Source organism: Macaca fascicularis, chromosome 15 (assembly GCF_037993035.2).
Source record: "Macaca fascicularis isolate 582-1 chromosome 15, T2T-MFA8v1.1".
Taxonomy (NCBI): Eukaryota; Metazoa; Chordata; class Mammalia; order Primates; family Cercopithecidae; genus Macaca; species Macaca fascicularis.
Genome location: NC_088389.1, coordinates 18,746,532 through 18,773,957, shown reverse-complemented (window position 1 = coordinate 18,773,957; position 27,426 = coordinate 18,746,532). Strand labels below are relative to the sequence as shown.

Below are 27,426 nucleotides of genomic sequence, written 5' to 3'. Positions count from 1 at the left end.
TCAATTTTGTTATGTACTGGATATGGCGTCTGTCTCATTGCCCCTAGGAAATGATAAAAAGTTACCCTACCTTTTAGTTGATAAGAATAATGATATTTTACACTGTGCAGCAATTTACACTTTACAGTTATCGTACAGTATACCATCTGAGATAGATAAGGGCATCATCCCAGGTTTGAAGATGGGGAAATAAACTTTGGTGAAGTGCCTAGCCACAAGTCACGTTGCCAATAGGTGTCAGAGTTCAGTCTTAAATTCATCAGATCTTCTGACTCCAGTTTTAGTATTTTTTTGCTAATCTCTATAGAAAATAAGAAAGTGGGAAAAGGTCTTTTTTTAACTGACTTTCTAACATTATCTCTGAAATTATGTGGTTAATAAAGAGGTGATTCATTTGTTTACTTGAATTCTAGCTGTTAGAGTTTATTATTTTTATTTTTTAATTATTTTTAATTATTTATTTGTTTTTGAGATGGAGTTTTGCTCTGTTGCCCAGGCTGGAGTGCAATGGCATGATCTCGGCTCAACGCAGCCTCCGCTTCCTATTTAAGCAATTCTCCTGCCTCAGCCTTCCGAGTAGCTAGGATTACAACATGCATCACCACACCTAGCTAATTGTGTATTTTTAGTAGAGACTGGGTTTCATCATGTTGGTCAGGATGGTCTCGAACTCCTGACCTCAGATGATCCACCAACCTCGACCTCCCAAAGTGCTGGGATTACAGGCGTAAGCCACTGCGCCCAGCTTATTATTTTTATTTTTTAGACAGGGTTGTGCTGTGTTGCCCAGGCTGAAGTGCAGTGGCACAGTCTTGGCTCACTGCAGCCTTGACCTCCCTGGCTCAAGTGATCCTCCACCTTCAGCCTCTGGAATAGCTGACACCACAGGCGTGCATCCCCACACCTGGCTATTTATTATTATTACTTATAGAGACGAGGTCTCCCTGTATTGCCCGGGCTGGTTCCAAACTCCTGGGCTAAAGTGGTCCTCTCACCTTGGCCTCCCAAAGTGTTGGGATTATAAGTGTGAGACACCACACCTGGCCTTACTTTGAGTTTTGAACTGCTAGATACATATCATTAGTTTGGGATACCATTAATTAGAAATTCTCAATAGCAAAAACTTGAAATGTGATTCTTATTCCATAAAAAGTTGGAAATATTTTTTTCCTACCTTAGAGACCTTCTCTTTAGTCAGAGGAGTTCATTTAGATATAGTTGTTAACATTTGTAATATATATATTCTCCCTGAAACTTTTTTTTTCTTTTTTTGATATGGAATCTCGCTCTGTCACCCAGGCTGGAGGGCAGTGGCATGATCTCGGCTCACTGCAGCCTCTGCCTCCTGAGTTCAAGTGATTCTCCTGCCTCAGGCTTCCCAAGTAGCCAGAGCTACAGGTGCGCTCCACCACGCCTGGCTAATTTTTTTTGTATTTTTAGTAGAGATGGGGTTTTGCTATGTTGGCCAGGCTGGTCTTGAACTCCTGACCTCAAGTGATCCACCTGCCTTGGCCTCCCAAAGTGCTGGAATTACAGGCGTGAGCCACTGGGCCCGGCCAGAACTTTTTTTTTTTTTTGAGATAGAGGGTCACTCTTGACACCCAGGCCGAAGTGCAGTGGTACGATCTCACGTCACTGGAACTTCCACCTCCCAGGTTCAAACAATTCTCCTGCCTTGGCCTCCTGAGTAGCTGGTGGTGCACACCACCATGCCCAGCTAATTTTTTGTATTTTTAGTAGAGATGGAGTTTTACCATGTTGGCCAGGGTGGTCTCGAACTCCTGACCTCATGATCCGTCCCTCTCAGCTTCCCAAATTGCTGGGATTACAGGTGTGAGCCACCATGCCTGGCAACTTTTTTTTTTTTTTTTTTTTTAAAGAGACAGGGTCTCATTATGTTGCCCAGGCTGTTGTTGAACTCCTGGCCTCAAGTGATCCTCCCTCCTCGGCCTCCCAAAGCACTGACTGACAGGCTTGAGACACCACACCTCTGGCCTCCTTGGAAGTTTTAATGTGTAGTCATGGGTCGTTAATGAGAGGGATACATTCTGAGAAATGTGTCATTACGCAGTGCCATTGTGCCAACGTTATAGAGTGTGTTTACACAAACTTAGGTGGCATAGCTCTCTGCTCTCCTAAGCTATATGGCATAGCCTGTTTGCTTCTGGGCTAAAAACCTGTATAGCGTGTTACTGTACTGAATACTCTAGGCAGGTGTAACATAATGGTAAGTGTTTGTGTATCTAAACATAGAAAAATGGTACAGTAAGAATATGGTATAAAAGCACCATTCACCATTATAATCTCATGGGCCCACTGGAGTTTCACCATGGTTGACTGAAATGTCTTTATGTGGCGCATGACTGTATTTTGTAATTCATAAATTTTACCTTGTCAGGCAGTGCTTGCTCTCTGTGCTTTGTGTTAAAGTGGGTATGCTTGCTTATCAGGGGTTGACAGACTTTTTCTGTGAAGGGCTAGATAGTAAATATTTTGGGCTTGTGGGCCACGTGGACTGTGGAGGACTCTGGCAACTATTCAGCTCTGCCATTGTGCCATGAAAGCAGCCATAGATAATATATAAACAAATGAGTATGGCTTTGTTCCAATACAACTTTTATTTATACAAACAGGCAGCAGGCTAAATTTGGCCTGAAAATCATATTCTGCTGGCCACTCTTCTATACCATTATAGAAGGATATAGAAATCTAGTGTGCTTCACTCTTGCCACTAAAATCTCCTTACTGTGCTCTCAGTGATAAGTGTTAATAACATGAGTTGAAAAACTTGAACTTCTCAAAATCTGACTAATATGCATAGGCATAATCTATTTCTTTTCTTTTGAGGTGGAGTCTCTCTCTGTCACCCAAGCTGGAGTGCAGTGGTCTGATCTCGGGTTCAGGTGATTCTCCTGCCCTCCGGGTTCAAGTGATTCTCTTGCCTCAGCCTCCCGAATAGCTGGGATTACAGGCACCTGCCACCACACCTGGCTGATTTTTCTATTTTTAGTTAGAGATGGGGTTTTGCCATGTCAGCCAGGCTGGTCTCAAACTCCTGATCTCAGGTGATCCACCTGCCTCGGCCTCCCAAAGTGCTGGGATTACAGATGTGAGCCACTGCACCTGGCCCATCTATTTCGTTTTTATAGAAAATGTGGTAATGCTGTTGAACTTATTTTATTTTATTTATTTTTTGAGACAGGGTCTCATTCTGTTGGTCGGGCTGGAGTGCAGTGGCTCAGTCTTGGCTTACTGCAGCCTTGACCTCCCTGCTCAAGTGATCCTCCTACCTCAGCCTCCTTAGTAGCTGGGACTACAGGCATGCGCACTCACATTCAGATCAGTTTCGTGCTCTCTGTAGAGACAGGGTTTCGCCATGTTTCCCAGGCTGGTCTCAAAATCCTGGGCTCAAGCGATCGACCTGCTTTGGCCTCCCGAAGTGCTGGGTCCGTAGATGTGAGCCACTTCACCTGGCCATATATATATTAATATACGTGTTTTGAGACAGGACCTTGCTCTGTCGCCCAGGCTGGAGTGCAGTGGTGCAATTATAGCTCACTGCAACCTCTGCCTCCTGGGCTCAAGCAGTCCTTCCATCTCAGCCTCCCGAGTAGCTGAGATTACAGGTGTGTACCACCATGCCCAACTAATTTTTTTTACTGTTGTTCTTTTCTTTGTTTTTTTTTTTTTTTTTTTTTTTTTGATAGAGGTGGAGTTTTGCCATGTTGCCTAGGCTGATCTTGAACTCTTGGGCTTAAGCGATCTGCCTGCCTTGGCCTCCCAAAGTGCTGGAATTATAGGCATGAGCCACCACTCCTGGCCAGCTCTTGAACTGATAGATGTTCAAAGTCTAGTTGCTTTTTTTACTACAAAATGAAACTCTCTAACTTAGAAACTGCTCGTGAGTTTCAGGAAAAAGTTTTATTTGTTATTTTAGGTGTGCCTAATGTTAATTTAAAAATTCTTTGATTTTACTTATGTTCTTATTCATAGAGCAACTTGTGACAATGCAAATATTAGCAAAGATAAAAAAATACTGAGAGCTGCTTATGTTTGGCCATGGTTTGGGGGCCGGTGATACATAGGCCTAAGAGATGCCCTATGCCTTTGAGGACACGGAAAGACAGGATATAGACATTAAAGATGAAAGTACAAAAAAAGATTTCAAATTGGTGGTATCAAAAGTTTCGCCAGGCTAGGTGGCTCACGCCTGTAATCCCAGCACTTTGGGAGGCTGAGGCGGGCGGATCACCTGAGGTCACGAGTTTGAGACCAGCCTGGCCAACATGGCAAAACTGCATCTCTACTAAAAATATAAAAATTAGCTGGGCATGGTGGGGGGTGCCTGTAATCCCAGCTACTCGGGAGGCTGAGGCAGGACAATCGCTTGAACCTGGGAGGCAGAGGTTGCAGTGAGCTGAGATCGTGCCATTGCACTTCAGTCTGGGCAACAAGACTGAAACTCCATTTCAAAAAAATAAATAAATAAATAAATCAGTGTGTCAGGAGTTCAGAGTTGAGATTTATTGCCATGTGCATACTGTATGGTTGGAAAGGAAGGTTTTATTGAGTCTGGTCTTGGAAATTGGAACATCTACATAAGAGGGGGTCAGATACAAATTTAGAAACATGACGATGAACTGAAAGTAAAAATGGTTTGGGCGCAGTGTCTCATGCCTGTAATCCTAGCATTTTGGGAGGCAAAGGCAGGTGGATCACTTGAGCTCAGGACTTTGAGACCAGCTTCTGCAACATGGCTAAACCTTGTCTCTACAAAACATGTGAAACTTAGCTGGGCATGGTGGTGCATGCCTGTAGAGGGAGGGTGCTTGAGCTGGGGAGGCACAGAGCCACGATGGTGCCATTGCACTCCAGCCAGCCTGGCGACAGAGCAAGACCTTGTCTCAAAAACGAAAAATAAAAGAAAAATGGGAAGGCCAGTTTGGTAGGAGTAGGAGAGTTTTTGTAGGGAAATAGTATAAATTAGGATTGGAGGGGTGGATTGAAGCAAGATTGTACTTTGAGTATTAAACCAAGGAGTTTGGAAATTATCTCTGAGGGGTGAAGCATAGCTGAAAATCGTGAGCACCTTTGGACCTTTATTTCTACTTTAAGCTATTTATTTATTTGTTATCTTATTTTATTTTTTAAATTTATTTTATTTTATTTTATTATTAATTTTTGAGATGGAGTCTTGCTCTGTCACCCAGACTGGAGTGCATTGGTGTGATCACGGCTCACTGCTACCTCTGCCTCCCAGGTTCAAACAATTCTCCTGCCTCAGCCTCTTGAGTAGCTGGGATTACAGGCATGTGCCACCATGTCCAGCTAATTTTTGTATTTTTAGTAGAGATGGGCTTTCACCGTGTTGGCGAGGCTGGTCTCGAACTCCTGACCTCAGGTGATCTGCCTGTCTCGGCCTCCCAAAATGCTGGAATTACAGGCACCGCACCCAGCTAAAATTTTTTTTTTTTTAACCTTTCCTATGGTGCTGAGAGAAATGGCTTTTAATAGACTTTTCAATTCTGAAATTCTGTCTTGATATTCAGATGTTTTGCAGGTAGAGGAAATAAAGAATTTAAGCTCAGTGAAGAGATAAGGGCTAGAGACACTATGTTTTGTGTGGTATTTGCATGTAAACTCAAATGAAGTAGATGTTACCAGAAGCCAAATAAAGTTCTGTAAAAACCAATAGGTAACAGGAACTTTAAGGAGTAAATTTTTAGCAGAACTAGAAATTAAAGTAGATGTTACTGACAAAATGTTTAGATTAGTTGATTGAGAGCAAATGCTTCTTTTGAGTCAGACAGAACAATTTGTTTGAATCTTGACTTAGCTGCTTACTAGATGTGTCAACACTTTTCTCAACTGTCAAATGAGGATAATGAGAGTAGACCTATCATAGGATTCTAAGAGTTCAATTAGGAAAAAGAATAGCAGAGTATTTGGCATAACTCATAAATAAATGCTAGTTTGATATTAATATTATTATTGTTTGATGGTCATATTGTTACTTTTCAGGAAACAAACTGATTTTTTTTTTTTTTTTTTTTTTTTGAGACGGAGTCTCGCTCTGTCGCCCAGGCTGGAGTGCAGTGGCCGGATCTCAGCTCACTGCAAGCTCCGCCTCCCGGGTTCGCGCCATTCTCCTGCCTCAGCCTCCCGAGTAGCTGGGACTACAGGCGCCCGCCACCTCGCCTGGCTATTTTTTTGTATTTTTTAGTAGAGACGGGGTTTCACCATGTTAGCCAGGATGGTCTCGATCTCCTGACCTTGCGATCCGCCCGTCTCGGCCTCCCAAAGTGCTGGGATTACAGGCTTGAGCCACCGTGCCCGGCCCAAACTGATTTATTTCCTGATGTCTGTACTTTTTTGTTGTCTTTAGTATTGTAAAAATTTTCCTTTTAGTTATTCACGTATAAATTTTATTTAAGCTATTCCTGGTGACCCTTAACTCCGCTGATATTATAGTGGTGGCTTAGAAAAGCAGAAAAAATTGGTATACTTTTAAAATTATCAAACCCTTTTCCTCAATCATTGGTTTTTGTGTGTGTGTGTGTGTGTTTTGAGACAGGATCTGGCTCTGTCACCCGGGCTCAAGTGCAGTGACGTGATCTCAGCTCACTGTAACCTCCACCTCCCGGGTTCAAGCGATCCTCCCATCTGAGCCTCCCAAGGAGCTGGGATTCAGGTATGCGCCACCATACCCGGCTAGTTTTTGTATTTTTAGTAGAGATGGGGTTTCACCATGTTGGCCAGACTGATCTTGAACTCCTGAGCTCAAGTGATCTGCCCACATCAGCCTCTCAAAGTGCTGGGATTGCAGGTATGAGCCACCATGCCCAGCCTCATGTGTTAATTTTTTAAAGTAAAGTTATATTTGAAGATTTTAATTTCTAAATTGCATGAGTTGGCTCATATGTTGCTGTGTCATTGAAAACATGTTATGTTCCCTTTCTATCTTGAACAATATTTCAGTTGTAATTGGGTCGTGAGCTCCTTGAGATTAGGCGATTTGGCTAGGCTCCAGCGAAACTCTGTCATATATTTGTTCAGTTACATTTAATTAAGCAGCAAGAAAGGCACAATTTGAGAATTTCTAAAGTATTTTACCCCATTTTTTAATTATGAAATATTTCTAACGTACAAAAACCATTGAAAGATAGCACAGTGATCCTTATATACCTACCACCTCAGTTTAACAGTTTACATTTTGCTATATTTGAAAAAATTGTCTTAATGTTTTTGCTGAACCATGTACAAGTTGCAGACATCCTAACGCTCGCTCGCTTGCTTGCTTGCTTGCTTGCTTTCTCTTTCTTTCTTTCTTTCTTTTCTTTCTTTCTTTCTTTCTTTCTTTCTTTCTTTCTTTCTTTCTTTCTTTCTTTCTTTCTTTCTTATCTTTCTCTTTCTTTCTTTCTTTCTTTCTTTCTTTCTTTCTTTCTTTCTTTCTTTCTTTCTTTCTTTCTTTCTTTCTCTCTCTCTCTCTCTTTCTCTCTTTCTTTCTTTCTCTCTCTCTCTCTCTCTTTCTCTCTTTCTTTCTTTCTTTCTGAGAGGGTCTTGCTTTGTCTTTTTTTTTTTTTTTTTTTTAGAGAGGGTCTTGCTTTGTCACCCAGGCTGGAGTGCAGTGACACGATCTTGGCTTACTACAACCTCTGCCTCCCAAGTTCAAGCGATTCTCCTGCCTCAGCCTCCCAGGTAGCTGGGATTACAAGTGCACGTCACTATGCCTGGCTAATGTTTGTATTTTTAGTAGAGACAGGGTCTCACCATGCTGGCCAGGCAGGTCTTGAACTCCTGAAGTGATCCTGCTCTCCTCGGCCTCCCAAAGTGTGAGGATTGCAGGCCTGAGCCACCAGGCCCGGCCCTAACATTTTATTTCTAAATATATACATGGAGTGTGCATCTCTTAAAAGCAATGTATTCTCCTATGTAATCACAATACCAATATCACACCTGATAATAATTAACAATACTTTTCTAATATCATCTGGTATCCAGTCCATATTTAAATGTCTCCAGTTGTCCCTAAAGTGGCTTTTCTTTCTTTTTCCCCCTAATCAAGAGCCAGTCAAGACTCTTGCATTGCATTTGGTTATGTTGTTTTAGTTGCTTTTAATCTAGAACAGTTTCTCTTAACCTTTTTCTCCCATTATAGCAATATAACTATAAGACAAGCAGGAAATCTTGTAGGCAAATACATATTAGAATTCATTTGATTATTTAAAAAAAATTATCAATGATTTTGTAGAAGAATGTGTACATTTTATTTTATTTTATTTATTTATTTTTTGAGACAGACTCCCATTCTGTTGCTCAGGCTAGAGTGCCGTGACGCAATCTCAGCTCACTGAAACCTCTGCCTCCCAGGTTCAAGCAATTCTCTGCCTCAGCCTCCCGAGTAGCTGGGATTACAGTCATGTGCCACCATGCACAGCTAATTTTTGTATTTTTAGTAGAGACAGGGTTTCGCCATGTTGGTCAGACGGGTCTCAAACTCCTGATCTCGTGAGCCACCTGCCTCAGCCTCTCAAAGTGCTGGAATTACAGGCATGAGCCACCTCACCCGGCCCTAAGAATGTGTAAATTTTAACAATTATTTGTTGATTTTCTACATTTATGTTATCTTTGTAGCCGTGAGGGTTGTTATGAAAATATATGTAAACATCTATGCAAAAACTCTAAAGCAGGGACTCTCAATAACTTTATTTTTGTTTTTTGTTGCCCAGGCTGGAGTGCAGTGGCGTGATCTTGGCTCCCAGGCTTAAGCCATCCTCCCACCTCAGCCTCCCAAGTAGCTGCGACTACAGGCGTGTGCCACCACACCTGGCTAATTTTTGTATTTTTAGTAGAGACAGAGTTTCACCATGTTTGCCAGGCTGGTCTCAATCTCCTGACCTCAGGTCATCCACCCGCCTCAGCCTCCCAAAACACTGGGATTATAGCCTGTTTTTGAGATGTGACAAATTTCCTCAATATGTTGTAACAACACAAGTGAATTTAAATTTGTTTGGAGTGTTTTACTTTGTATAGAATTTTGTAGTACCCTGAGAGTTAAAAAAAAAAAAAAAGTTTACCCAGGCACGTAATCCCAGCACATTGGGAGGCTGAGGCAGGAGGATTGCTTGAGCTTAGGAGTTCAAGACCAGCTTGGGTAACTTAGTGAGACCCTATCTCTGCAAATATTTAAAAATTAGCCAGGTGTGGTTTCACACGCCTGTAGTCCCAGGTACTCAGAAGACTGATGTTGGAGGATCACTTGAGCCCAGGAGGTCAAGGCTGGAGTGAGCCACAATTGTGCCAGTGTACTCCAGCCTGGGCAACAGAGTGAGATCCCGTCTTTAAAAAAAAAAAAAGTCCCGAGAATCACTGCTACAATTACAGAGAAACTTATTTGAACATTAATTTTGGTGTGGTAAGCCTGCTTATATTTAAATTTAAATAGGAGAAGTGGGTACTTGCTTTTTTTGTTGTTGTTTTTTGAGACGGAGTCTTACTCTGTTTGCCCAGGCTGGAATGCAGTGGCATCATCATGGCTCACTGCAACCTCTGCCTCCTGGATTCTAGTGTGCAACCTCCGCCTCCTGGGTTTTAGTGATTCTCCTGCCTCAGCCTCCTGAGTGGCTGGGATTACAGGCACCTGCCACCATTCCTGGCTGATGTTTTTGTATTTTTAATGGAGACAGAGTTTTACCATGTTGGCCAGGCTGATCTTGAACTCCTGACCTCAGGTGATCCACCCACCTTGGCCTCCCAAAGTGCTAGGATTACAAATGTGAGCCACTGCTCCAGGCCAGAAATCAGTACCTTTTACTTTTTCATTTTCTTTTTTTTTTTTTGAGATAGAGTCTTGCTCTGTTGCCCAGGCTGGAGTGCAGTAGCGCGATCTCAGTTCACTGCAACCTCTGCCTCCCAGGTTCAAGCGATTCTCCTGCCTCAGCCTCCCAAATAGCTGGGATAACAGGTGCACACCGCCATACCTGGCTAATTTTTGTATTTTTAGTAGTGAGGGAGTTTCACCATGTTGGCCAGGCTGGTCTCGGGCTCCTGACCTCGTGATCCGCCTGCCTCAGCCTCCTGAAGTGCTGGGATTACAGGCACAGAAATGGGTACTTTTAAAGTCCTTACTCTATGCACATTATGAGGAACTCAATGTTGAATCAGACACGATTTGTACTCTAGAGCAGTGCTATTCAGTAGAACTTTCATTGTTCTATGATGGTGGAAATGTCCTATGTCTGCATTGTCCAGTGTAGTAGCTGCTAGCTACATGTGGGTCCCCAGTACTAGGAATGGCATCTAGTATGACTAAGAAACAGAATTTTAAATTACATTGTTTTTATTAAGATATAATTTGCATACCATACATTTTGAATTTTAATTTAAAATTTAACTTTAATTTAAACAACCATATGTGGCCAAAATATTGTACAGCACAGCCCCTAGAGTCTTTAAATCTATTGTGGGAGGGTGATGGGATGTAAACATGTGAAATGTAAGTTAGTAAAATATTTAAATAACAGGGCAATAGCATAAGTGTGCTGCAGGACATGTATAGTTGCCAGATTAACAGCACAGGTCAGGTGCAGTGGCTCACTACTGTAATCCCAGCACTTTGGGAGACTGAGGTGGGAAGATCTCTTGAGCCCAAGGGTACAAGACCAGACTGGTATCGCCTCTACTTAAAATACAAAAAATTAGCTAGCAGCATGCCTGTAGTTCCAGTTACCCGGAAGACTGAGGTGGGAGGATCACCTGAACCCAGGAAGTCAAGGCTGCAGTGAGCCGTGATTGTGCACTGCACTCCAGCCTGGGCAATGGGAGTGAGACCCTGTCTCACGCCAGAACAGAAGCAAAACAGTGCAGAAATGCAGGAGCATGTGAGACACCAGCAATCGAGGAAAGATTAGTGTTTGGCATATCAAGTAGATATTTTTATGAAGTCAAAGGTTCATACAGTGTAGCAATGGAAGGTGGCCTGGGAAGATAGTTTGGGACCAGATTTTAGAAGGCTGTACATGTTATAAACCTAAGTAATCAACTGTTTTCCTGAAGGTAGTGGGAAGCCACTGAAGATATCTTAGGCAGAACAATAATATAATTTTGATGGCAATTTAGATGTATTAATGTGGTTGTGTGTTAAGAAATAATTGAGACAGATTGGCCTCAGGGATGGAATGGAAGTTCAGATGAGAGAGACTCTGTGAAGAATGCTGGCTGTCAACAGGCAGCAGTTGGTCAGAAGATTTAAAAACAAAAAAAGAGGGCCGAGCGCTGTGGCTCATGCCTATAATCGCAGCACTTTGGGAGGCTGAAGCAGGCGAATCACGAGGTCTAGAAATTGAGACCATCCTGGCCAACACGGTGAAACCCCGTCTCTACTAAAAATACAAAAATTAGCTGGGCGTGGTGGCGCACTCCTGTAGTCCCAGGTACTCGGGAGGCTGAGGCAGGAGAATCGCTTGAACCCGGGAGGCGGAGATTACAGTGAGCCGAGATTGTGCCACTGCACTCCAGCCTGGGCGACAGAGCAAAACTCCATCTACAAAAAATAAAAAAATTAAAAAATTAAAAAAAAGAATACCACTGGAAATACAGCAAGCTGCTCCTTCCCTATTGGAAGAATGGTATTGAGTTATTAACAGAGGTAAAAAAAGTTTCTAAGGAAAACAGTGGTTTTAACATAGTTGAATTTAAAGTTGTGGAAGATTATCTAAGGCATATTTCTGAGTGACAACTGTAAAGAAAGGAGTGCCTCTAGGTAGATCAATATGGATTTATGAGTTTTTCATGTAGACATCAGGGTAATAGCAATAGTGTACTGACTCTATCACCTCTCACCTGTATGACCTTGAGCAAATCCCTAGGCCTCAATTTTCTTAGCTGCAAGATACCTATCTTGGAGGGATATTATGAAAAGTAAATGTGCAAAGTTCTTAGACCCATTCCAGGCACAGTTTTCAGTTTATAAACTGTTTTCTCATATGATAGTTGTGTTGAATAACCCCTCCATATGGAGGTGTCAGCACCTTGCATTTCCTGCCTTTTAACTTCTCTGGAATTTGCCATGTTCTTTCCATTTCCCACTGTCATTTCTTGCCTATCAGCAATTTCTTTGTCTCTCTTTGTCTATTCCATCCCCACCTCCTCATACTTTTCCTTGGTACCAGAGACTTTATGTAGTGAAATATAAATTTAATTGTGTTAATCACATTTAAGCCTCTTCTCCATTGCATGCAGTGCAAAGTTCGTTTTTTTTTTTTTTTTTTTTTTTTTTTTTTTTTGAGACAGGGTTTCACTCTGTCACCCAGGCTGCTATAATGCAATGGCATAATCGTGGCTCACGGTAGCCTCAATCTCCAGATGTCAGGTGATGCTCCCACCTCAGCCTCTTGTGTAGCTGGGACTACAGGCACCCGCCACCACACCCGGCTAAGTTTTGTATTTATTGTAGAGATAGAGTTTTGTCATGATGCCCAGGCTGGTCTCGAACTCCTGGGCTCAGGTGACCTGCCTGCGTTGGTGTCCCAAAGTGCTAGAATTATAGGTATGAGCCTCTGCGTCTGGCCCAAGTTTCTTAACTCTGAGTTTTCTATGCCTTTTGTCTCTGTAGCCTTATCTCTTAGTATACACTTTCTACCTTCTCCCTCCATCCCCACTCTTAACTGCACAAACATACACGGCCCCAAACTGTAATAAGCCATGTGTAGGTCCCTAAATAGACTTCATGTCATATATATATGTATAGGCGTGTGTATGTGTGTGTGTGTATATATATATGCCTTTGTTTGGTTGGCTGTTTCTATCCAGAATATTCTACCCCCACCTCTCTGACAAATAGTTTTTTTTTCCTTTTTTAGAGTCTTGCTCTGTTGCTTAGGCTGGAGTGCAGTGGCGCAATCTCGGCTCACTGCAACCCCCACCTCCTGGGTTCAAGCAATTCTCTGCCTCAGCCTCCTGAGTAGCTGGGATTACAAGCGCCCACCACCATGCCTGGCTGATTTTTTTGTATTTTTAGTAGAGATGGGGTTTCACCATCTTGGCCAGGCTGGTCTTGAACTCCTGACCTCACGAGGAGTCATGAGGCCGCCTCGTTCCTCCCAAAATGCTGGGATTACAGGTGTGAGCCTCTGCGCCTGGCCACTTTTTTGTTTTTTCGTTTTTGCATATACTTGTCTTTTAAGACTAAGTTGAGGAATCTGTTTCTTCAGTCATTCCTTTTATTTTTGTCCTTACTCTATGTTGTGTAGACTTGTAGCGTAATACTCATTATGCTTTGGGGCAGCCATTTGCTTCCATGCCTGCCTCATTCTACTAGTTTAGAAAGTTGTTGAGGGCACAGTACTAGGTTTTCTCCTTTTTTTGTATTTCCGGTACCTAATATGTTGCTTGTGTCAGGCACAGAATAAATTCAGATTTTTGTCAATTTTTTTTTTTTGAGATGGAGTTTCGCTCTGGTTGCCCACGCTGGAGTGCAATGGTGCAATCTCACTTCACTGCAACCTCTGCCTCCCGGGTTCAAGCGATTCTCTTACCTTAAGCCTCCTCAGTAACTGGGATTACAGGCATGCACCACCACACCCAGCTAATTTTTTTTTTTTTTTTTGAGATGGAGTCTTGCTCTGCCGCCCAGGCTGGGGTGCAGTGGCCGGATCTCAGCTCACTGCAAGCTCCGCCTCCCAGGTTTACGCCATTCTCCTGCCTCAGCCTCCCGAGTAGCTGGGACTACAGGCGCCCGCCACCTCACCCGGCTACTTTTTTGTATTTTTTAGTAGAGACGGGGTTTCACCGTGTTAGCCAGGATGGTCTCGATCTCCTGACCTCGTGATCCGCCCGTCTCGGCCTCCCAAAGTGCTGGGATTACAGGCTTGAGCCACCGCGCCCGGCCCACACCCAGCTAATTTTATATTTTTAGTAGAGATGGGGTTTCTCCGGGTTGGTCATGCTGGTCTTGAACTCCCGACCTCAGGTGATCTGCCCACCTCGGCCTCCCAAAGTGCTGGGATTACAGGCGTGAGCCACCGTGCCTGGCCTTGTCCACATTTTATACATGAAAAAAGGTTAAGAGGTTATGTATTATATATTCAGGGCAACTGAACTAATTAATGAAGCATATAGGTCATATAGGTTGTTTCTTTTTTTTTTTTTAGATGGAGTTTCACTCTTGTCGCCCAGGCTGGAGTGCAGTGGCACAATCTCAGCTCACTGCAACCTCTGCAACCTGGGTTTAAGCAATTCTGCCTCAGCCTCCTGAGTAGCTGGGATTACAGGCACCCACCACCACCCCCAGCTAATTTTTGTATTTTTAGTAGAGATGGGGTTTCACCCAGAACAGCCAGGCTGGTCTTAAACTCCTGACCTCAGGTGATCCACCCGCCTCAGCCTCCCAGAGTGCTAGGATTACAGGTGTGAGCCACCATGCCCAGCTGCATTTAGTAGTTAGCCCGGCCGCATATAGTAGTTGGTTTTTTTTTTGAGACACGGTGTCACTCTGTCACCAGGCTGGAGTTGCAGTGGCACAATGATCTCGGCTCACTGCAGCGTCCACCTCAGGACTGCTTTCATTAACTATGATACTTCTCATAATTAAAACCATTAGAGCAATGATTCTTTTCTTAGCCTGTGGACTTAGAGCCCCCTAGAGGGTGTTAAGAGTTCCCACATGGAAGTCTACAAAGTCACACATGCATTTTCTGTAGGCTGAATTAATAAGAGTATATGTATATATGTCACCATTTAAAAAAATGTACACACATGCCTTTGTGACTAATTCAATAGGAAATCATCTTGGTGAACTAGACATACTGATATCTTTTCAGAGGAAAGCAATATGGAAAGCTATCTCCAACAGTGGAGGAGATTAGAATAACAGCTTTGCATGGTTTGCTGGGGAATCAATAAGGTACAAGAAGGTGTTTTTTAAAAGCAGTTAAATTCAGGTTTCACAGTAATACTTGAAATTTTCCTAGTCATCAGTAGTTCATTCAAATAAGAGGAGAAAGTTTAAAATTGCAGAAATCGAAATTTTAAATGATTAAATCTGTTTCTCTCAATGAAGGTTGCTTCAAGTATATTTCTAGCTGCTACCATAATATTTAATTCTTAATGAGAAATTTTTTTTTTTGAGATGGAGTTTCTCTCTTGTCCAAGCTGGAGTGCAATGGCACGATCTTGGCTCACTGCAACCTCTGCCTCCCAGGTTCAGGCGATTCTCTTGCCTCAGCCTCCCGAGTAACTAGGATTATAGGCATATGCCACAATGCCCAGCTAATTTTGTATTTTTGGTAGAGACCGGATTTCTCCATGTTGGTGGTCAGGCTGGTCTTGAACTCCTGATCTCAGGTGATCTACCCACCTCAGCCTCCCAAAGTGCTGGGATTACAGGTGTAAGCCACCGTGCCCAGCCTTTTTTTTCTTTTTGAGACAAAGTCTCACTCTTTTGCCTAGGCTAGAGTGCAGTGGTGCGATTTCAGCTCACTGCAACGTCTGCCTCTTGGGTTCAAGTTTCTCCTGTCTCAGTCTCCTGAGTAGCTGGGATTGCAGCCACCTGCCACCACACCTGGTGAATTTTTGTATTTTTAGTAGAGACAGGGTCTCACCATGTTGGCCAGGCTGGTCTCGAACTCCTGACCTCAAGTGAGCCACCTGCCTTGGCCTCCCAGGGTGCTGGGACTACAGGCGTGAGCCACTGTACCCAACCTAAGAAATTTTTTGCTAACTTGATGGCTGTCTGCTGCCTGGACACACAATATTATGTTTTGTTATCTGTGCCACAGGTATTTCTGTTGTTGATTTAACATTTGTGATCTGGCACAAATTCTAGGTTCAAGGGCATAGCTTAAATAATAATGCTGTAAAATATGTGTGCTATTTGTATCAGTTTGTTTAGCTACTAGATAAATAAGAGTAGTAAGATTTCATTTATTACTTTGGCAAATATTTATTCAACTCCTGCTATGAACTAGGCCTTCTCCTAGTCCCTGAAATTACAGCTGTGAGTGAACAAAGCAAACAAGGCTTGGCTCTGTTGTCACTTACCTTCTAGTGGGGAAGCCTTGCAATAAGCACGGTTAACATGCAGGTAGATATCTGTAAAATAATGCTAGATAGGGGCAGTGCTTTTTCTTTTAAAGGCCAGAAGAGGGATTAGGAAGTTATATTTTCTGTTTTAGAAGGAATTGTCTGAGAAGGCCTTTCTAAATACATGTTTGAGTGGAGAGATCTGAATGGAATGAAGATAGTGGATAACCTTTCAGAGAGAGGCCAGCAAATGTGCACACTTTCAGAGAGGGACATGCTTGGCCTGTTCAAGGGACAGCTAGAAGGTAGGTGTTCTGGAGCTGTGTGAACTAGGGTGGGATTGTAGGAGAGGAAATTGGAGAAGTAGCCAGGGGTAGATCTTGTAGGATCTTCAGATTTCATTCTATCATGAAATAAAGCCTTTGGATGGTTTCCAGTAGGGGAATAAAGTAATAAAGTGGTCTGACTTAAGTTTTGTTTTGTTGGTTTCTTTCTTTCTTTCTTTCTTTCTTTCTTTCTTTCTTTCTTTCTTTCTTTCTTTCTTTCTTTCTTTCTTTCTTTCTCTCTCTCTCTCTCTTTCTTTCTTTCTTTCTTTCTTTCTTTCTTTCTTTCTTTCTTTCTTTCTTTCTTTCTTTTTCTTTCTTTCTTTCTCTCTCTCTCTCTCTCTCTCTCTCTTTCTTTCTTTCTTTCTTTCTTTCTTCTTTCTTTCTTTCTTCTTTTTGAGACCTGTTGACCAGGCTGGAGTGCAGTGGCATGCTCTCGGCTCACTGCAACCTCTGCCTAACAGGTTCTAATAATTCTGCCTCAGCCTCCCGAGTAGCTGTGACTACAGGTGTACATCACCACACCCAACTAATTTTTGTATTTTTAGTAGAAACGGAGTTTCATCATGTTAACCAGGCTGGTCTCAAACTCCTGACCTCAGGTGATCCACCTGCCTTGGCCTCCCAAAGTGCTGGGATTACATGCGTGAGTCTCTGCCTGGCCGTGATCTGACTTTTTAATTCACTATGCTATGTAGAGAACAGACTTTAGAAGTACAATAAAAGAAGCAGTGAGATCACTTAGGACGTGGTGATTACACACCTCGTAGTGAGAACTGATGTAATTAGCAATGGGGGGATGGCAGGAATTAGTAGTCAGATTTTAGATATATTTTGAAGATAGAATCAACAGGATATTTTGATTGTGATTAGAAAGAGTACAGTCAAGGATAAATCTGGGGTTAACAAATAGACATTGTATTTGAGGATATACACAGGGTTTACAGCAGCTATCTCTGAGCTGTGGCCTTAGGAGTGAGCTTTTTTTTCTTTTTGCTTATCTGTATTTACCAATTTTTCTACTGAACCTATAATACTTCTGTAGTAAAAAGATAGAGATTATTTGAAAATTAGAGTTAAAAGTGGTATCAAATGTAACCTATTTTTTTTTTTCTTTTTTTTCTTTTTTTTTTGAGACTGATTCTCGCTCTGTCACCAGGCTGGAGTACAGTGGCGCAATCTCAGCTCACTGCACCCTCTGCCTCCCGGGTTCAAGCAATCCCCCTGCCTCAGCCTTCTGAGTAGCTTGGACTACAGGCGCGCGCCACCATGCCCGGCTAATTTTTTGTATTTTAGTAGAGACGGGGGTTTCACCATGTTGGCCAGGATGGTCTCGATTTCTTGACCTTGTGATTTGCCCGCCTGGGCCTCGCAGAGTGCTGGGATTATAGGAGTGAGCCACCGTGTCTGCCCAAGTGTAACTTAATTCTTAAAGTGTTCTCCTATCCCTTTTGATTTTAGAAAAAAGCTTCAGTGACATACATAAACTTTAAATATTTATCTTTTTACTCTTAGTGATCAGTCTTTGAGCTTTTCCTACACTGAAGATGGTGAAGCTAGATATTCATACTCTGGCTCATCACCTCAAGCAGGAACGCTTATATGTAAACTCTGAGAAACAGCTCATTCAGAGGCTCAATGCAGATGTACTTAAGACAGCTGAAAAGCTGTATCGTACAGCATGGATTGCGAAGCAACAGAGAATCAATTTGGATCGGCTTATCATAACCAGGTAAAGAAATGATTTTCAGGTTTTAAATTTTGTGAACCACTATGATTCTGTAAATAAATTAGTAACTGTAAATAAATGAATCCATTTCCAACAAAGTACATTATTTAAGATAATTTTACATCAACGTTAAGGTGAGTCTTTGCTTATAATACAGTTTATTTTGATTATTAAATAACTTAGGCACTGTTATAGAAAATTATAACTTAAGCATTGACTTTTTTTTTTTTTTTTTTTTTGAGACGGAGTCTCCCTCTGTTACCCAGGCTGGAGTGCAGTGGCCGGATTTCAGCTCACTGCAAGCTCCGCCTCCCGGGTTTACGCCATTCTCCTGCCTCAGCCTCCCGAGTAGCTGGGACTACAGGCGCCCACCACCTCGCCCGGCTAGTTTTTTTGTATTTTTTAGTAGAGAGGGGGTTTCACCGTGTTAGCCAGGATGGTCTCGATCTCCTGACCTCGTGATCCGCCCGTCTCGGCCTCCCAAAGTGCTGGGATTACAGGCTTGAGCCACCGCGCCCGGCCTAGCATTGACATTTTATATCACACCAATTGGTTTTGTGTCTTTGTCTGTATAAAATGTTATTGTTGGCTGGGCGTGGTGGCTCACACCTGTAATCCCAGCACTTTGGGAGGCTGAGGCGGGTGGATCATGAGGTCAGGAGTTCAAGACCAGCCTGGCCAAAATGGTGAAACCCCATCTCTACTAAAAATACAAAAATTATCCGGGCATTGTGGTAGGTACCTATAATCCCAGCTTCTTGGGATGCTGAGGCAGAGAACTGGTTGAACCTGGGAGGTGGAGGTTGCAGTGAGCCGAGATCTTGCCACTGCACTGAAACCTGGGCGACAGAACAAGACTCTGTCTCAAAAGAAAAAAAATGTTGTTGTAGAGAGGAAATTATCTGTTCTGCTTTTCTCCTAATATTTAATATATAGGTTTCCAGCTGGGCGCGGTGGCTCATGCCTGTAATCCTAGCACTTTGGGAGGCCAAGACAGGTGGATCATGAGATCAGGATTTCGAAACCAGACTGACCAAGATGATGAAACCCCATCTGTACTAAAAATACAAAAATTAGCTGGGCATGGTGGCATACGTCTGTAATCCCAGCTACTTGGGAGGCTGAGGCAGAAGAATGGCTTGAACCCGGGAGGTGGAGGTTTCAGTGAACCAAAATTGCACCCCTATACTCTAGCCTGGGCGACTGAGACTCTGTCTCCCCAAAAAAAAAAAAAAAATTATTTATCTGTCTGTCTGTCTATCTATCTATCTATCTATCTATCTATCTATCTATCTATCTATGTTTCCGTGTTTCGATATTGTATAGCTATTTTTTGGGTTTAGAAACCACATATTTTATTGTCTTAATATCTACAAAGAACAGTTTTTATTTTTTTTATTTTATTTTATTTTTTGAGTCGGAGTCTTGCTCTGTTGCCCAGGCTGGAGTGCAGTGGCACGATCTCAGCTCACTGCAACCTCTGCCTCCTGGGTTCAAGAGATTCTCCTGCCTCAGCCTCCTGTGTAACTGGGATTACAGATGCATGCCACCATGCCTGGCTAATTTTTGTATTTTTAGTAGAGACGAGGTTTCATCATGTTGGTCAGGCTGGTCTCAAATTCCTGACCTCATGATCTGCCCCCTTGACCTCCCAAAGTGCTGGGATTATAGGTATGAGCCACCCCGCTTGGCCAAGAACAGTTTTTAACTCTAAGAATATCAGTGCTGTTGAGAATATAAGCCAGATGCAAAAGAATATGTACTGTATGATTCCATTTGTATGAAGTTCAAAAAGGCAGGACTGATCTTTGATGGCAGAAATCAGAATAATGGTTACTTGTTGGACTTGAGAGGGTGGTATTGACTGGGAAAGGGCATGTGAAAGCGTTCTTGGGTGTTTAAAATGTTCCATGTCTTAATCTGAGTGGTGATTACTGGGTGCATAGATGTGTAAAAATTGTTTGAGCTGAACGCTTGACACTTGTGCACTTTACTGTATTTTACCTCAATAAAAATGAGTTAAAAAAAAAAAGAACAGTGCTATTGTGGGCATTGTGTTTTTTTCCCCACATCTTTTAGGCCTATTTTATTTGGATTTGTTCCCAGAAGCAAAAAGCCTGGTTAAAGGATGTGATTCTGCAGGTCATTACATACTGGCATGTTGCTGTTGAGGACGGTTGAGCAATATGCTGATATGGACTTCATTTTTATTATTTTTTCGTACTTGAATATTTGTAAACTTTCTTGTGTCCATAAATAAACATAAGCAGTTTAACTGTAGCTGATATTTTTTTTTCAGACAGGATCTGGCTCTGTCGCCCAGGCTGGAATGCAGTGGTGTGATCTTGGGTCACTGCTGTCACAAGCCCCTGAGCTCAAGCGATTCTCCCACCTCAGCTTCCTGAGTGCTGGGACTACAGGCACACGCCACCACATCTAGCTAATTTTCATTTTTTTTTTTTGTAGAGATGGAGTTTCGCCATATTTTCCAGGCTGGTCTCGAACTCCTGGGCTCAAGTGATTCTCCCACCTTGGCTTCCCAAAGTGCTGGGATTACAGGTGTGAGCCACTGTGCCCGTCCTGCAGCTAATTTTAATTTAGTTCATAAGAGGGCTGGACAGTTTTTAGGATCTACAAACTGATAATTTTCTTTCTTTCTTTTTTTTTTCCAGACAGAGTCTTGCTCTGTTGGCCAGGCTGGAGTGTAGTGGCACGATCTTGGCTCACTGCATCCTCTACCTTCTGAGTTCAAGCGATTCTCCTGCCTCAGCCTTCCAAGTAGCTGGGATTATAGGTGCCTGCCACCATGCCTGGCTAATTTTTGTATTTTTAGAAGAGATGGGAGTTTTGCCATGTTGACCAGGCTGGTCTCGACCTCCTGGCCTCAAATGATTTGCCTGCCTCAGCCTCCCAAAGTGCTGGCATTACGGGTGTGAGCCACTGCACCCAGCCCCAATACTTTTCATTGATTCTGTTTTGATATGAGGAAATTGTCCTTTGTACTTTTTAGTTTTGTCTTCCTTTACTCATTGAGTTGCTGTTGGTCTAAAAAATTTTAGCAATTCAGAGTGATCTTATTGTTGGGACTATAATCAACTCATATATCCATGTTTGGATATAGCATATGTGTTATTATTAATACTATTATTTTGCTTGTTTGCTCATTTTTTTTTAGTGCTGAAGCTTCCCCTGCTGAATGTTGCCAACATGCCAAAATTTTGGAAGATACACAATTTGTTGATGGGTATAAGCAATTGGGATTTCAGGAGACTGCTTATGGAGAATTCTTGAGTCGATTGAGGGAAAATCCTCGTCTTATTGCCTCCTCTTTGGTTGCTGGAGAGAAACTTAATCAGGAGAACACACAAAGTGTTATTTACACAGTTTTTACGTCCCTGTATGGCAATTGCATCATGCAAGAAGATGAAAGCTACCTCCTTCAGGTTTTGCGATACTTGATTGAATTTGAACTTAAAGAAAGTGACAACCCTAGGCGACTTTTGAGGAGAGGAACTTGTGCCTTCAGCATCTTATTTAAACTTTTTTCTGAAGGACTGTTTTCTGCCAAACTTTTCCTCACAGCCACTTTACATGAGCCAATTATGCAACTCCTTGTTGAAGATGAAGATCACCTGGAAACAGATCCAAACAAGCTAATTGAGAGGTTCTCCCCATCTCAGCAGGAAAAACTCTTTGGAGAGAAGGGCTCAGACAGATTCAGGCAAAAAGTTCAAGAAATGGTGGAGTCCAATGAAGCCAAACTAGTGGCTTTGGTGAACAAATTTATTGGTTATCTCAAACAGAACACATATTGTTTTCCACATAGTTTAAGGTGGATCGTGTCTCAGATGTACAAAACCCTCTCCTGTGTAGATAGGCTGGAAGTGGGGGAGGTCAGGGCAATGTGTACTGATCTCCTGTTGGCCTGCTTCATTTGTCCGGCAGTTGTCAATCCAGAACAGTATGGAATAATTTCTGATGCTCCTATTAATGAGGTAGCACGATTTAATCTGATGCAGGTATGCTTTTGCTATTATTATTAATGTGACATTTAGTTTAAAATCAGTTGATTGGGCTGTGGGGGTGGGAACAAATAATATGACGACAATATTTGTATAATCTTACGACATTTTCTCAACCAGCTCTAAGTATTTGCATCTTATTAAATAAAAGCAGTAATACTGGGATTTAAAACTATGGTGGTCACAAAACGTTTTGTCTTTGTCTATTTTTTGAGGCGGAGTCTTATTCTGTCACCCAGGCTGTAGTGCAGTGGTGCATTCTCAGCTCACTGCAACCTCCGCCTCCCAGGTTCAAGCAATTCTCCTGCCTCAGCCTCCTGAGTAGCTGGGATTACAGGCATGTACCACCACTTCTGGCTAATTTTTGTATTTTTGGTAGAGAGGGGGTTTCACCATGTTAGTCAGGCTGGTCTCAAACTCCTGACCTTGTGATCTGCCTGCCTCGGCCTCCCAAAGTCCTGGGATTACAGGCATGAGCCACTGCACCCGGCTGTGTTTGTTTTTAAATGGAATCCTCACGCACTTGAATGTAGAGTTGATTAGATTTTCTAGAATAAGTCCACCATCCCTTTTCTATAATTTCAGAACCCAAAATGAACAAAAACTGAATGTCTTCTATACCTTATTTGGTAGCAAAACCTGTGCTGAAGTAACATGAGGCTATTCACAATTTTTTTTTTTTTTTCACTTTTCTTTTTTGAGATGAAGTTTCACTCTTGTTGCCCAGGCTGGAGTGCAATGATGCGATCTTGGCTCACTGCTACCTCCGCCTCCTGGGTTCAAGCGATTCTCCTGCCTCAGCTTCCTGAGTAGCTGAGATTACAGGGGAACGCCACCATGCCCAGCTATATTTATAATTGTTATTCCATTTAGTGCTAGTGAATACTCATATTTTGTTGCAGAAATGTTGATTCATTTGATTACAAAATGCCATCTGTATATTGAACATGTTGTGTATATACACTGCATTACCTTTCTAAAATCTCTGAATTCTGAAATCTGAAACTCTTCTAAGAGTTTCGGAAAGAGGGTTTTTGGATGTATATTTTTTTTGCAATCATCTGAACGACTGAAGTCATGTTATTATTTCTTCATGGACTCTTTTCATCACACCTTATCCCTCAGATATAGTGTGAAGAACTGGTGTTTATTTAGAATAGACTATTTTTGGGTGATTTTTATTTTTTATTTTATTATTATTATTATTATTTGGAGACGGAGTCTGGCTCTGTTGCCGAGGCTGGAGTGCAGTGGCGTGATCTCGGCTCACTGCAACCTCTGCCTCCTGGCTTCAGGTGACTCTCCTGCCTCAGCCTCCTGAAAAGCTGGGATTATAGGTGCGTGCTACCATGCCTGGCAAATTTTTTGTATTTTTAGTAGAGACGGGGTTTCACCGTGTTAGCACCGGGATGGTCTTGATCTCCTGACCTCGTGATCCGCCTACCTCAGCCTCCCAAAGTGCTGGGATTACAGGTGTGAGCCACTACGCCCAGCCGTTTTATTATTTTTTTTAGACGGAGTTTTGCTCTGTTGCTCATGTTGTAGTGCAATGGCACAATCTCGTCTCACTGCAACCTCCGCCTCCGGGATTCAAGTGATTCTCCTGCCTCAGCCTCCCAAGTGCCTGGGATTACAGGCATGCACCACCACACCTGGCTAATTTTGTATTTTCAGTAGAGACGGGGTTTCACCATGTTGGTCAGGCTGGTCTCGAACTCCTGACCTCAGATGATCTGCCCGCCTTGGCCTCCCAAAGTACTGGGATTACAGGTGTGAGCCACCACACCCAGCCTTGGGTGATTTTTAAAAAATGATTAGCTCAGACTTGGTGCGGTGGCTCTCACCTGTAATCTCAGCACTTTGGGAGGCCAAGGTGGGCAGATCGTTTGAGGTCGGGATTTTGAGACCAGCCTGGGCAATACAGTGAGACCCCCCACCACCCCATATCTATTTAAAAAAAAAAAAAGTTAGCCGGCTGCGGTGGCTCATGCCTATAATCCCAGCACTTTGGGAGGCCCGGGCGGGCGGATCACCTGATGTCCGGAGTTTGAGACCAACCTGACCAACATGGAGAAACCCCGTCTCTACTAAAAATACAAAATTAGCCAGTGTGGTGTCACATGCCTGTAATCCCAGTTACTTGGGAGGCTGAGGCAGGAGAATTGCTTGAACCTGGGAAATGAAGGTTGCAGTGAGGTGAGATTGCGCCAATGCACTCCAGCCTGGGCAATAAGAGTGAAACTCCATCTCAAAAAAAATTAATTAATTAAAAAAATAAAAAATCAGAAAAAAAGGATTAGCTCTTTTTTATGATCAGTTATATCACCTTGGGGTGTTTAACAATTCACTATATAGAAATGCCTGAAATAAAGTTAACTTTTTTTTTAACTTTTATAAATTAAAAAAAATTATGTGGAGCTCTTCACAAATTTGTGTCATCCTTGCACAGGTGCCATGCTAATCTCTGTGGAGTTCCAATTTTAGTATGTGCTTCTGAAGTGAGCACAAAATTTTTGACTCCTTATCCATGAAACAGTAGGGGTTTTTTTTGTTTTTTTTTTTTTTAGACAGAGTCTCACTCTGTCACCCAGGCTGGAGTGCGGTGGTGCCATCTTAGCTCCCTGTAGCCTTTGAACACCTGGGCTCAAGTGACCCTCCTGCCTCACCCTCCTGAGTAACTGGGACTGGACGTGTGTACCAGCACACCTGGCTCATTTTAAAAATATTTTTGTAGAGACAGGGTCTTGCTTTCTTGTCCAGGCTGGTCTTGGACTCCTGGCCTCAGGTAATCCTCCTAACTTGGCCTCTCAAAGTGCTGGGATTATAGGCGTAAGCCACTGTGTCTGGTCCATGAAACACTTAAATTTATTCTTATGGTATATAATGTATTTGTAGTTTTTTTTTTTTTTTTTGTCATTCCAGTAGAGATTGAATCACATATTTTCAGAATCAGTAAAAAGGGGGTCTTGTCCCAGATATTAAGAAGAGGATGCTGTAATAACTTTCATTAGCCTTTAAAAAGAGTACAGTAACAACTTTTGCCAGTAGGGTCCTTGTTCTATGAATTAGTATTTACTTTATCAAACCAGCTTATGTTAGGTAGGAATCATTCGCTTTTAAATCTAGGAAAATAATTCTACCTTGAGTGCTTTATGAACTCTATAGGGTAATGTTCTTAATATTAACTTAAGGTAATTTAATGAATGAGTCAGCTTTTACAAATTAATTTAAAAAGCTCTAAACACATGAAAAGTACAATGTCAGAAACAAATGTAGTTGTGCTTTTCCCCCCTAATGTTAACACATAATGTTCCCCCTTATGTGTTAAAGAGAAATTAAAGCAAAAATTTATACTTTCTCTAACTCTTAATCTAAAAATAGCAAAAGCCAACATAAGGTACACATCTTTGGGGGATACTATTTCATATGCCTGGTCAGGTGGTATGAATAGTATTATGAAACAGATTTTGAGAATTGAATAGATGTGCTTGCTTTCACAGAGAGGCATTTATGAGTATCTGTCTGTAGCTTATGTTTCCCTACCGCTGCTTTGGGTTGCAGGTAGGCCGCCTTTTGCAGCAGTTAGCAATGACTGGCTCTGAAGAAGGAGATCCCCGAACAAAGAGCAGCCTTGGAAAATTTGACAAAGTAAGAATAAATACGATTTCTAGAAAATTCTGAAGTATTAGTGAGCCTAACTGTTCTCTTTATTAAATCTTGTCCTTAGGTGATGTCTGAATTAAATGTTCTTTTAATTAGCTACAGTATTGGATCAGCAGCATTTAAAGATGATTAACTCCCACAGACGTATTGAGGAGATGCCATCATAAAGAGAATCAAAGAGCTATTAAGATTATTTTATTTTAAAAAGTTTTTTTTTTTTTTTTGAGATGGAGTCTTGCTCTGTTACCTAGGCTGGAGTGTGGTGGCGTGATCTTGGCTCACTGCACCCTCTGCCTCCAGGTTCAAGCGACTCTCTGCCTCACCCTCCCTGGTAGCTGGGACTACAGGCGCATGCCACCACGCCTGGCTAATTTTTGTATTTTTAGTAGAGACTGGGTTTCACCATCTTGGCTAGGCTGGTCTTGAACTCCTGGCCTTGTGATCTACCCAACTCGGCCTCCCAAAGTGCTGGGATTACAGGCGTGAGCTACAGCACCTGGCCAACTTTTAAATTGAGTCGGTGTCTCACTCTGTTGCCCAGGCTGGAGTGCAGTGGTGTGATCATGGCTCAAACTCCTGGGCTCAAGCAGTCCTTCCACCTCAGCCTCCCAAGTACCTGGGCTATAGGGGCATGCTACCATGCCTGTCTGTTTTTATTGTTATAGAGATGAGGTGTTGCTATGTTGCCCAGACTGGTCTTGACTCCTGGCCTCAAGCGATCTTCCTGCCTCAGCATTCCGGCGTGCTAGGATTATAGATGTCAGCCACCATGCCTGGTCGATAATTGTTTAATTTTAAGTGTAGTTTATAAGTTAACATCCATGACATTGTTCAATTAATTTAGTTAAATAAAGTTTTAATCAGTCTTACTTTGATTAAGCTATACATTCAACCTATGAAAATTCAAGGATATTTGAGTAAAATTTCCCTTCCCCCTCTCATCTCTAGTCTTCATTCCCCGCCCCCAACAAAAGATTTTTTTTGAGACTGAGTTTCCCTCTTGTCACAGAGGTTTGCTGTTGTCACCCAGACCAGAGTGCAATGGCGTGATCTCGGCTCACTGTTAACTCTGCCTCCCAGGTTCAAGCAATTCTCCTGCCTCAGCCTCCTAGTAGCTGGAATTATAGGTGTGAGCCACCATGCCTGGCCCCCGAAAGATTCTTGATGTTATCAGGTTGTGTATCCTTCTAGAGGTCAATATGTTTACAAGCAAATTCCTACGTACACTATATACTTCCAACCACTCCTTCCCCTTTCAGAAATAGTAGCACAATGTATATACTGTTCTGTGTTGTGTTATGTTTGTCTCCAACATCTTATTGTTATTTTCTTTTTTTTTGAGACAGGGTCTCACTTTGTCACCCAGTGACGCCATCTCAGCTCACTGCAGTCTTGACCTCCCTGGCGCAAGCAATCCTCCCACCTCAGCTTCCCGAGTAGCTGGGACTACAGGTGCGCGCCACCACACCTGGCTAATTTTGGTATTTTTTGTAGAGACAAGGTTTTGCCCTGTTGCCCAAGTGGTTTCGAACTTCTGAGCTCAAGCAGCCCACCCACCTTGGCTGCCCAAAGTGCTGGGATTGCAGGCATACACCACCACACCCAGCCCCAAGATTTTAGACTATATCATTATAAAAAGAATTTAATGTTTTAGGTTGGGTGCAGTGGC

At 42.5% G+C, this 27,426-nt stretch overlaps 1 protein-coding gene and 1 pseudogene across 37 annotated transcripts in view; one reads left to right on the top strand and one right to left on the bottom strand.

The window, feature by feature from the left end:
* GAPVD1 (GTPase activating protein and VPS9 domains 1) overlaps positions 1–27,426 on the top strand; it is a 111,021-nt gene that overhangs the window by 23,963 nt on the left and 59,632 nt on the right. For 13 of the 37 annotated variants that reach the window (XM_065530069.1, XM_065530067.1, XM_065530068.1 and 10 more), the window contains 4 exons: positions 6,575–6,691; positions 17,859–18,075; positions 21,248–22,091; positions 25,656–25,742. In XM_065530069.1, the coding sequence (XP_065386141.1) occupies positions 17,891–18,075; positions 21,248–22,091; positions 25,656–25,742 (1,116 nt within the window). In that variant the 5' untranslated portion in view covers positions 6,575–6,691; positions 17,859–17,890. Of the gene's footprint in view, positions 1–6,570; positions 6,692–16,172; positions 16,326–17,858; positions 18,076–21,247; positions 22,092–25,655; positions 25,743–27,426 lie in introns of all 37 variants that reach the window. The other 24 variants (XR_012424396.1, XM_074016565.1, XM_074016555.1 and 21 more) reach the window with 5 other exon arrangements.
* Positions 24,498–24,598, bottom strand: LOC123569339 (U6 spliceosomal RNA; annotated as a pseudogene).